Genomic DNA, 12,063 nt, shown 5'->3' with positions numbered 1-12,063 from the left:
TTGCAGCGCCAGGGACTCGGGTTCAATCCTGACTATGGGTGCTGTCTGTACGTAGTTTGTACATTCTACCCGTGACCTGCATGGGTTTTCTCCGGGAGCTCCAGTTTTCTCTCACACTCCAAATACGTACAGGTTTGTAGGATTAGTAGCTTGGTAAAATTGAAAATAGTGTGTAGGATAGTATTGTTTAAGAAGGAACTACAGATGCTGGAAAAATCAAAGGTGGACAAAAAGCTGGAGAAACTCAGCGGGTGAGGCAGCATCTATGGAGCAAAGGAATGGGTGACGTTTCAGATCGAGACCCAAAACGTCACCCATTCCTTCACTCCATAGATGCTGCCTCACCCGCTAAGTTTCTCCAGCTTTTTGTCTACCTGTAGGATAGTATTAGTGTGCAGGGATCACTGGTTGGTGCGGACTCAGTGGGCCGATGGACCTGTTCCTGCATCGTGTCTCTAAACTAAACTAAACTAAACTGCTTATGTATTGATCACTTAATAACATGCCAGTAGAGACGTACAACATTTGTCTTTTAGATTCTGTGCGGGGGAAATCTGGGGGAGATTATAAAAAGAACCTTCTCTTCCAGGCAGTCAGCCACATTGGAGTCTTTATTAAAGAAACAACCTCATAAAACAGAATTAATACAAAACTAGATGAAATGCGATTTACAAGCAATTTTGTCCATATCTGTTCATTCATTCCTGTCTTCACTTCAAAATAGCAAGTTAAAATATTAACGTGTAGTGTACATATTGATCAACATTTTAAACATGCTTGTAATTGAGTCCTTTACACATTTGATACAAAATGTCTTTGTACATTATTTGGTCTGACAAAAATCGATTCATCCATTTAAATCCATCATTCGAAGTTGGCAGGTCTGATCATCATTGTAGTAGCTTTCAGGGAGTATCCTGAACCTTTCCAGTAGTACCATTTGATTCCATTGAATTTCTTTGTATTCTCTCCTGCTGAGTAGTATAATCCGTTCAGGTTGGAAGGACCACAAGCATCAAACCACCATCCTGCAAGTGAAGAGAGACAAACATCAAATGGGATAAGTTCAAGTAGCAGAATTAGGCCATTCGCCCCCAATAAATCCACTCTGCCATTCAATCATGGCTGATCTATCTTTCCCTCTCAACCCCATTCTCCTGCCTTCTCCCCATAATCCCTGATGCACGTACTAATTAAGAATCTCAATCTCCGCCGTAAAAATATCCATTGACTTGGCCTCCACAGCTGTTGATTGCAATGAATTCCACAGATTTACCACACTCAAACAAAATAAATTCCTCCTCATCTCCTTCTTAAAGGAACTTCATTTTAATCTGAGGCTCTTGAGGTTGTCATGCAGTCACTCCGAGACGTCCTGGACCCTGGCACCAGGGAGGCAGCACACCATCTTGGAGTCTCGGCTGCTGCCGCAGAATCTTCTATCTGTACCCCTAACTATTGAGTCACCCACTACTATGGCTCTGCCTGGCATCAGAGCCTCAGCATCAGGATTGGAGTCAAGTGCCCTTCATGGGCAAGGTTTGCAAGCAAAGAATTTCACTGTGACTTGTCACATGTGACAATTAAGTATACATTCATTCAGGGTTGGAGTCAAATGTAAGTATTTGGTCTGCAAGTATTTCCATGCCTGCAGCACCTAAATCCCAACACACTATTTCTAGCTTCCTGCCTACTGTATCCCCATTTATCTTATTTCTTCAAATAGCAGCCCAGCCAAGGCATTCAATTAATTAGGTTTTTGGGTCTTGGATGTTTCTCCTGAATCTCTGCGGTTTTCTACCTGCATTGAGCAATAGTAACCATTATGATATGGATGGACAACAGCATTACAGTATCTGATTAATAAAGTTTTGAGCAGAAGCTGTCTGAATGGTTCCAGATGGTTACATTTGGAGTGGTAAGTGTATGAGTGTAAAGATGGGAGAGACCATGATTTCAAACTTGCTCCTAGTCAGTCTGAAAAGGTTGCCCAGTAAGGCAACAGAATTTCATACAGTTTGGGTGGTGGGTGTATGGAACGCGCTGCTGAAGGAGGTGTTGAGGCAGGTGGTATCGCAACGTTTAAGAAATATTTGGACAGCTACATGGCTATGACAGGTTCAGAGGGATATGGACCAAAAGCAGTCAGGTGGGACAAGTGTAGTCGTGTGGACATGTTGGTCAATGTGAGCAAGTTGAGCCGAAGGGCCTGTTTCCACGCTGTGTGACTCTTTGACTCTAATTGGTGGTGACCCTGGGGCATTAAATAAATCTTACATAAATAAAATTAGCTTATTCTTTCATCACGCTAATCCAATTTTATCACTGGACATTTAATTTAAACTTAAATGTATCATGTTAAAGATTCTTATTGACTAATCATTTCCAAATTAATGTCAATACATTTGAATGTGATTTAATTAGAGAATAATACTCTTAGGAAGCACAATGTATCCTTTCATTATACTGTGGGTATCATTTAAATGGTTTGTTAATATACATAGACGAATGAAATGAATCAATAGAGCAAAGGCGTTTAATGGAGGTGTCCAAAATCATTGGAAGTTTTGGCAAGAGAGAGCTATGACCATCTGTCTGCTGTAAGATCGATAAGCTGAGAGCAGATTTAAGGTAATTGGTCAAGGAATGAGAGGTGAAACGAGAAGATTTATTTTTGCACAGTTAGATTTTATTGAGCTGCCTGAAATGGTGGTTGAGGCAGATTCAATAGGAAATCGTACTTCATTAAATCAATTGTTTGGGTCATAAGCTTGGAAAGTTTTGTGAGCTGTAGTTCGACTGACAAGCCTATGAGAGGAGCATAGTGAATTTAATAGGTCTGCATATAAATCTTCTGCAATCGCCTTCAGTTATATTCACTGAATCTTTCTCAGAAAAACTAATGACTGTTAGACATAGGAGTAGAATTAAGCCATTTGGCCCATCAAGTCTACTCCGCATTCAATCATGGCTGGTCTATCTTTTGTACTCAATCTCATTCCCCTGCCTTCTCCCCTTAACTTTAGACGCCCTTACTAATCAAGAACCTATCAACCTCCGCCTTAAAAATACCCAAAGACTTGGCCTCCACTGCCGTCTGTGGCAATGAATGCTACAAATTCACCACCCTCTGGCTAAAGAAATTCCTCCTCATCTCCATTCTAAAAGTACGTCCTTTTATTCTGAGGCAATGCCCTAGACTCTCCCATTACTGGAAACATCCTCTCCACATCCACTCTATCCAGGCCTTTCATTATTCGGTAGGTTTCATTGTGATCCACCCTCAACCTTCTGAACTCCAGCGAGTACCGATCCAGTCCCGTCAAACGCTCCTCGTACGTTAACCCACTCGCCCTGCGATCATTCTTGTAAAACACTAATTGAATCTGCCGTAACGTTTAATCCTAGGAATAGTAAATTAGCTTGATGTGTTGGATTAGCTCTTGTTTTTGTTTTCTATTTTTAGTTTTTAATTTCAGAGATTGGGATTAGTTTAGTTTAGAGTTACTTTGTGGAAACAGGCCCTTCTGCCATCGAGTCCACGCTGACCAGCAATCACCTATTTTCAGAATCGAATTAACCTAAGTGATCCCACTCCCTGAACACTGGGAGCAATTTATAGAGGCCAATCTATCTACAAACCTAAACATCTTTGGCACGTGGGAGGAAACCCACGCGGTCACGGGGAGAACGTAAAATCTCTGTACAGACAGCACCCGTAGTCAGGATCGAACCCGCATCTCTGGCGCTGTGAAGCAGCAAGATGTTTAATTTTAGATGTTTTTAGCTTTAGTTTGAGATGTTTTAGATATTTTACGTTTTTGGTTCTTAGCTGTTTAATATTGCGTGCTCTCCTCCGGCAATCTAAGATAGCACCAGCTGCGTACATTGCGATGTTCACTAAGTTAAGTGCGGCAGCTAAAATACCACCGAATACTTTGAGAGAATCGGCAAGGGAATAAGTAGTGAGGAGCTACTGCATACATCTGCAGCATGTAAAATGCCTTGTCAGTAATTTCTAAGTGGGATTTCATGTTGATGTATGTCCTTACTCTCCTGGTTTTAATTAAAGAATAGTAATAATGATGAATGACCATCTAGCATTGTACATGATGGAGAATGGAGCTGGTATTTATCAAAACCCTGAACTGCTGCTGTGCTGAATTCTTTCTAACCGCAGACTTCAAGATGAGAGAGGGGATGCATGCAGGAGATGGGAAAGCTCTCCAGAAGGAAGATGGAGGAGGAGGGTACTTTGAGGGAGGTTACCTTAGTTTTAGATTTAGAGATACAGTGTGGAAGAGGGCTGCGCCGATCATCGATCACCCATACACGAGTTCTATCCCACACACTAGGATCAAATTGCAGAAGCCAATTAACCTACAAACCTGCACGTCTTTGGAGTGTGGGAGGAAACCGGAGCACCCAGAGAAAACTCACACGGTCACGTGGAGAACAGACATTCTCCGTACAGACAGCATCCGTTGTAAGGATTGAACTCGGGTCTATGGCCCTGTGAGGCATCAACTCTACCATTGTGCCACTGTGCCACACTGCAGGATGAGTGTTTGCTTGGGAGTGTGACACCTCTCGTCACTCGCTAACTTGTCATGTTTGCAGCAAGACTAAGATCGCTACCCAACAAAACTGCTCTGAAACAACCTTAGCAAGCACTGATTCTCTTTCCACAGCCCTGTGTAAGAGTAAACTCTCCACGCACCCGGAGAGAAAAAAAAATCTATATTTATTGAGTGTTATGTACGATGCACAGATTGTTCTTGTAGAGACCAGCATGATCTCCTCCTAAATCTAATTATGGAAGTGTGCTGCATTTGGTAGATCAGCAATGGTGACAGGATACCCTTAAGTAGCATGGCATGGCACTGTGGGTTAACCTCCCAAGGTGATGGACAGTCGGGACCATTCCTGCAATGTCGTGAAGGGAAGGAGCATCCCTAGGAAAATTTGGTGAAACCAAACATCTCTAAGGGCAAACGCAGCTCATGTTTTCTCAGCATAACTCAGTATTTATTTGCAATGGTTTTTTTGCATGTCATTACTGTTTAGTTTAGAGATAAGGCAGCACGATGACACAGCTACCTTACAGCGCCAGAGACCCGCGTTTGATCCTTACTACGGCTGCTGTCTGTATGGAGTTTGTTTGTTCTCCCTGTGGTTTTAGCCAGGAACTCCGGTTTCCTCCCACATCCCACAGACATACAAATTTCCAGGCGAATTGGCTTGGTAAAATTGTAAATTGTCCCTAGTGTGTGTAAGATAGTGTTAGTGTGCACAGGATCGCTGGTCGCAGAGGCCTCGGTGGGCCGAAAGGCCTGTTCCCGCGCTGTATCTCTAAACTAAACTAATCTAAACTATACAGCAAGAGAAACCGGCCCTATGGCCCACCGAGTCCACGCCGACCGTCGATCACCCGTTCACACTAGTTCTGTTACCCCACTTTCCCCATCCAACACTGGCAATTCACAGAGGCCGATTACTCCACTCCCTTCACACTTGGGGGCAATTTTACAGAGGGCCAATTAACCTTACAAACCTGCGTGTTCTTGGGATGTGGGAGGAAACAGGCGATCACTGGAGACAAGCAAATCCACACAGAGACAGCACTCGAGGTCAGGATCGCACCCGGGCCCCTGGCGCTGTGAAGCAGCAACTCTACCGCTGCGCCACTGTGCCGCCCATTGTTGATGGCACAGTTTTCATAAAATGTTGATGAGCCCATTGCTGATACAGTTCGTTGAAGAAAGTCCCGACCCGAAACGTCACCCATCCTCCTCCTCCTGATGATGCCTGACCCACTGTGTTACTCCAGCACTTTGTGTCTATTTTCTGTATAAACCAGCATCTGCAGTTCCTTTTTTACACCGTTAGTTGAAAACTGGGCCGCTATGGATGTTCTCTCTGGGTTTAACAGGACCAGTAGGTATTTAGAATTCAGGCTGTGAAAGACTACCTTCATTTTTGCTGCTGAGACATTTGACACCAATTGAATCAGAAATTCCCAGGCTAGTGTTCTGAAGATAATCTAGTTCGACATGCTTGCGATGATTAAAGCAATGAATTTAACCTTAAATTTGATTTGTTTGATTTCCTGTATTTTGACAACACGCTGTGCTTCACAAATGTGAAATCAATCTCCATTTGCCGTGAAGTTTGGACAGGATTAAGTGTTGAAAATCAAAAGAACTGTAGATGTGGGATATCTAATGTAAAAACAGAACATGCTGGAAATACTCAGCAGGTCAGGCCACATCTGTGGGAAGAGAAATATATAATTGTGTGGGTCAAAGACCCTTCGTCAGAACTGGATTATTTGATTGAAACAATTCCTGAGGGGTCTTGGTTGGATGGATATGAAGATGACCTCTCTTTTTGTGGTAGAATCCAGAACTAGGGGTCAAGTTTAGTTTAGTTTAGAGATACAGCATGGAAACAGGCCCTTCGGTCCACCGAGTCCACGTGCACCAGCGATCCCCGCTCACTCACACTCTCCGACGCACACTGGGGACAATTTACAATTTTGCCAAGGAAATTAGCCTACAAACTTGTCTTTGGAGTGTGGGAGGAAACTGGAGCCCCCGGAGAAAACCCGTGCAGGTCATGGGGTGGACGTACAAACTCGATCAGACAGCACCCTTAGTATGTAACGAGCCTGGGTCTCTGACTCTGTAAGATAGCAACTCTACCGCTGCGCCACCATACCGTACTGTTTTAAAAATAATGGGTACTACATTTCGCACAACACCTCCGCTCAGTTCGCAACAACCAACCTGATCTCCCGGTGACTCAGCACTTCAACTTCCCCTCCCATTCCGAATCCAACCTTTCTGTCCTGGGCCTCCTCCATTGCCAGAGTGAGTCCCACCGTAAATTGGAGGAGCGGCACCTCATATTTCACTTGGGTAGTTTACACCCCAGCGGTATGAACATTGACTTCTCCAATTTCAGGTAGTCCTTCCTTTCTCCCTCTTTCCCCTCCCCTTCCCGGCGTCGAGACGCTGCATACGGCGTCGAGACGCTGCGTATGCCCGTCGAGGCGGTGCGTACGGCCTCAATGCGGCTGCGGGCCGACAGCCATTGCCGCGCGGAATTTTTGGACAGTGTCAGTTTTTCGGAGCCCCGCGCAATGTCGGGACCAGCCCCACACAACTCCATACGGCTCCAGCGATCGAAGTGAGACCAGCCCCACGAGGCCATACGGCTCAAGCGACCACGTTAGGTTGCGCTTGCCGCATGCAGTCGCATGCTGGTGGGACCGGCCCTTAAGCTGCTTTTCACAACCTTGTATCTCATTGTTAGCACCTCTTCCACAGCAAACTATGTACTATTGTGGGTTCCACAAAATGCTGGAGTAACTCAGCGGGACAGGCAGCATCTCTGGAGAGCAAGAATGGGGGACGTTTCGGGTCGAGACCCTTATTGAAGAAGTGTCTCGACCTGAAGCGTCACCCATTCCTTCTCTCCTGAGATGCTGCCTGTCCCGCTGAGTTGCTCTAGCATTTTGTGCCTAACATCGATTTAAACCAGCATCTGCAGTTATTTCCTACACATTGTGGGCTCCACCTTTCCTTGGCTCCTCAAACTGCAGAGCATCTTGGACAATACAGCAAACCCCCTCCATGACACACTGGTCGTCCTGAGGAGAACCTTCAGCAACAGACTGGTTCCACCAAGATGCAGCACAGATTACTAAACTAAACCATAAATCAAGCCGACAGCAAATAATTAGTTTCACAAATAAACTCAGCTGCGGCTTTGTCCAAGCAAAGAGGTCTAGTTTAATTGGGTGATTAAACCGTGATTAGAGCAACCCATCAGAATATCTCTTCACTCACGGCAAAATACTGAAATGTATTTTAGTGTGAGAGAGTCTGCAAATATTTGTGCCATGTTTTCAGGCATAAATCCTTATATACCAAGCTGCAAAGTAACAGTTTATATCATTTTATAATAATTAACGTTGCTAGTTCCAAGGGTGGCGCAGTGGTAGAGTTGCTGCCTTACAACGCCAGAGACCCGTGTTCGATCCTGACTACGGATGCTATCTGTACACAGTTTTTACGTTCTCCCTGTAACCACAAGGGTTTTCCCCAGGTGCTCCGGTTTGCTCCCACAATCCAAAAACGTACAGGTTTGGTAGGTTAATTGGCTTCAGTAAAGATTGTAAATTGTCCCGAGTGTGTAGGATAGAACTAGTGTACTGGGAGATCGGTGGTTGTCGTGGACTCAGTGGGCCAAAGGGCCTGCTTCTGCGTTGTATCTCTAAACTAAACTAAACAAAAAAAATATTTCTGCCTTGTTTTCAGGCATCAAACCTTGTATGTCAACCTGCCAAGTAACCGCTTATGCTAAATAACCTTGCCACTTCCAATTGCAGAACTTTGCCAAACCTATCTTTCAGCTTGACAAGCTAAATATTTTGGAAGTGCTTGACCAAGCCTATATTTAAGCAAGCAGAACTAATTTTTGTGGGGTAATCATTGCAATTGTGGAATTTGGTCCATTCCCCCCCCAAACATGGCAAGGGATGAGACAATTTTGTAGATACTGATCAAATAAATATATAATTTGAGTTAATTCACTATAAATCTGCTTAATTATAACCAGGTTAAATTCCGATAACCGGGACATAAATGACAGCACAAGAACAGGCTCTTCGGCCCGCAATGTTGTACCTGATACCAAGACTACAGGTATCTCTTAGCTACCTGTGCACAATCCATATCCCTCCACTCCCACATATCCACATGCCTATCCAAAATTCCCTTGAATGCCTCTTTCATATCTACCTGAATCACTACTCTTGGCATTGCGTTTCATACACTCATCACCCTCTTAGCTAAAAACGTTGCCCAAGATCCTAAAGCACAGGTAAATTTCTGGAATTCCAGGAAATGAAAAAGAAGATAGACACAAAGTGCTGGAGTAACTCAGCGGCTCAGGCAGTATCTCCCTGGAGAAAAAAGATGGGTGACATTTTATGCCAGGATCCTTGTTCGGACTGAAGAAGGGTCCTGACTTAAAATGTCACTCATCCTTTTTATCCAGAGATGCTGATACTGCCTGTCCCGCTCAGTTACTCCAGCTTTTTGTGTCTGTCTTCAGTTCAAACCAGCATCTGCAGTTCCTTCTTACACATACTGCCTGACCCATTGAGTTACTCCAGTCTGAGGGCAGCGCCCGACCCAAAACATCACCCATCCATCATCTCCAGAAATGCTGCCTGACCCGCTGAGTTACTCCAGCACTTTGTGTCCATATTTGATATAAACCAGCACGTGTAGTTCTTTTGTTTCTAAATAAAACAGGAGGTTATCTATCATAAATCCACCAGTCCTGACTGACGTTTCTGGCCACTCATCGTGACCCCATTGTACACTTCCCAACCGTGACGTAGCATGCAGTATATCGTTCATTAAAAAGGTAAGCGGAAGTGACAAATTTTCCTCCTTACCTCCTGACGCCATTTGTGAGCATTTGCAAAGGCATTTGTCATTGTCTGAATCCTTTGTGCTAAAATAATTTCCTAATTGGCTGAAGCTGCTGATCTTGCCTGCTGTTCCACTGTAACCTTTAAGATGTATTCTGTAGAAAGAATAGATTAGGGAAAATGTCGTTACTTTTTTTTGTCCATTTAATGTAATGAGTACAGGCAGCACCCATGTCGACATTAATCTTGTATTACAATTTGTACGATAATTTTTGAAACAATTTAATCATTAATTTTATTTGATAAAAACAAATTTTCATATGCTGGTTTATATCAAACATAAACACAATATGCTGGAATAACAGTGAGTCAGGCAACGTTTGAAGAAGGATCACGACCCGAAATATCACCCATTCCTTCTCTCCAGAGATGCTGCCTGACCCGCTGAGTTATTCCAGCATTTTGTGTCTATCTTGGATATGCACATGGATAGGACAGTTTCAGAGGGATATGAGCCTGGCACATACGTCGGACCAGGTTCAGTGTACTCTTTCTCTGTTACAATCTTTGAGCTTCATTGGAATTATGATGTTTATGATAATTGAGAGATTCATTAACAGTTACACACTCGTATTGCCCTCGGTCACTGCCCGCCCCAGGACCAATGAACGGTGAAGCACGAGGTTCATACTTCACTGAATTTCCACTTTGATTTAACGATAAGTAATATTCCAGGATTGAGAGCAGTTCAGTTCATTCTATATCTGTTTTTAATTTCATGTGTTGCTTTTGGATCGCTTTGAGACATTTAATTGAACCGAATAAAATGATTGTGGGAAACTTTTTATTTAGTTCAATTGACATTACCAAGAGTAAAGTCAACAGTATATTTAACTACCGATAAGCCTGCTCCATTATATGTTTACAGAAAAGGTAATGTTGGAAGGTAAATAGCGTTGTACATGGCAGCATTTTATTACCACTTTGTTCAAAGGCCACTGATATTACTCTTGCAATTAGTTATTATAGAGTCACACACACTCTTACAACGTGGTAATAGACCCTTCAGTGCAACTTGCCCACACCAGCCAACATGTCCCTTCCACACAAGTCCCACCTGCCTGCATGTGGCCCATATCCCTCTAAACCTGTCCTTAAACCTGTGTCTGCTAGTTCTCAATTCCTCTATTCTGGACATGAGACTCTGTGCATCCACCTTTTTCACACAGAGAGTGGTGAATCTGTGGAATTCTCTGCCACAGAAGGTAGTTGAGGCCAGTTCATTGGCTATATTTAAGAGGGATTTAGATGTGGCCCTTGTGGCTAAAGGGATCAGGGGGTATGGAGAGAAGGCAGGTACAGGATACTGAATTGGATATCAGCCATGATCATATTGAATGGTGGTGCAGGCTCGAAGGGCCGAATGGCGTACTCCTGCACCTATTTTCTATGTTTCTATGTTTCTACCTGATCTATTCCTCTCTTGATATTGTACACCTATGTAAGATCACCCCTCATCCTCCTGCGCTTCAAGGAATAGCGTCCGAGCCTGCTCAACCTCTCCCTTTTGCTCAAGCCCTATGACATTTAGTATGTGTGTAGTTTATGTATATATATGTGTGCATGTGTATCTATATGTGTGCGTGTGTGTATAATATATATATGACTTATTTCTGTTTATAATATTGTTTAGAGTACTATATTAACATTTTCTGTTGTGCTGCAATAAGTAATAATTTCATGATTCTGTTTGGGACACATGACATTAAAACAATCTTGACTTTCCCTCTTGACCTTCTTGATACCCAAGGTGATTGAAATAATTTGGTTTAAAAAAATGTCAATTTTCAAGAGAGGGGCAAACTCCGTGCATTACTAATTTTCCTTTGTGTGCATCTTAAATAAGTTAGCAAATAAGTTATTATCCGCAAAACACAAAGCTTGCAGAAATTGTGTTTTGGAAAAAAAGTTTAGAATTTTAAAGTTGCATCAATTGTTAACCAAGATGAGTGTGACTGTTGAAACAAGGAACTGCAGACGCTGGCTTGAATGGGCCATTGTGGCATGGTGGCACAGCGGTAGAGTTTCTGCCTTTCAGCACCAGAGACCCGGGTTGGATCCTGACTACGGGTGATGTCTGTACGGAGTTTGTACGTTCTCCCCGTGACCTGCATGGTTTTCTCTGGGTGCTCCGGTTTCCTCCTACACTCCAAAGGCGTACAGGTTTGTAGGTTACTTGGCTTGGTATAATTCTAGATCATCCTTCGTGTGTGTAGGATAGTGTAAGTGTGCAGGGATCGCTGGTCGGTGCGGACTCGATGGGCCGAAGGGTCTGTTTCTGCGCTGTATCTCTAAACTAAACTAAACTTAACATTAATCAAGATTAACTTAGTCAGTGTTTGGGCATTTTATCTTATCTATTCTCAGAAAAGCGCGCAGTTGACTTGAGATAAAACCTGCTGAAATCCTCATTTCATGATGCAGAGCTGTCGGTTGATGCTCACTAAACACTGAGGTTGATTGTTTCCCACCGATTTCATGAATGGTTCTGTGAAAAACCTCAATAGGCACTGAATATTTATCCCTTTTGCAAGGTTATTGTTTCTGTTACATGT

General features: G+C 43.3%; 1 protein-coding gene across 1 annotated transcript in view; it reads right to left on the bottom strand.

The window, feature by feature from the left end:
* Positions 1–593: 593 nt before the first annotated feature.
* angpt2 (angiopoietin 2) overlaps positions 594–12,063 on the bottom strand; it is an 86,440-nt gene continuing 74,970 nt past the window's right edge. The window contains exons 8-9 of the mRNA XM_033020682.1: positions 9,473–9,603; positions 594–1,028 (exon numbers count right to left, since the gene is read on the bottom strand). Of these exons, the coding sequence (XP_032876573.1) occupies positions 865–1,028; positions 9,473–9,603 (295 nt within the window). The 3' untranslated portion in view covers positions 594–864. The remainder of the gene's footprint in view (positions 1,029–9,472; positions 9,604–12,063) is intronic.

This window comes from Amblyraja radiata, chromosome 5, assembly GCF_010909765.2.
Source record: "Amblyraja radiata isolate CabotCenter1 chromosome 5, sAmbRad1.1.pri, whole genome shotgun sequence".
NCBI lineage: Eukaryota > Metazoa > Chordata > Chondrichthyes > Rajiformes > Rajidae > Amblyraja > Amblyraja radiata.
Note: the sequence above shows the minus strand (reverse complement) of the source record. Positions and strands in the feature narration are given on the sequence as shown.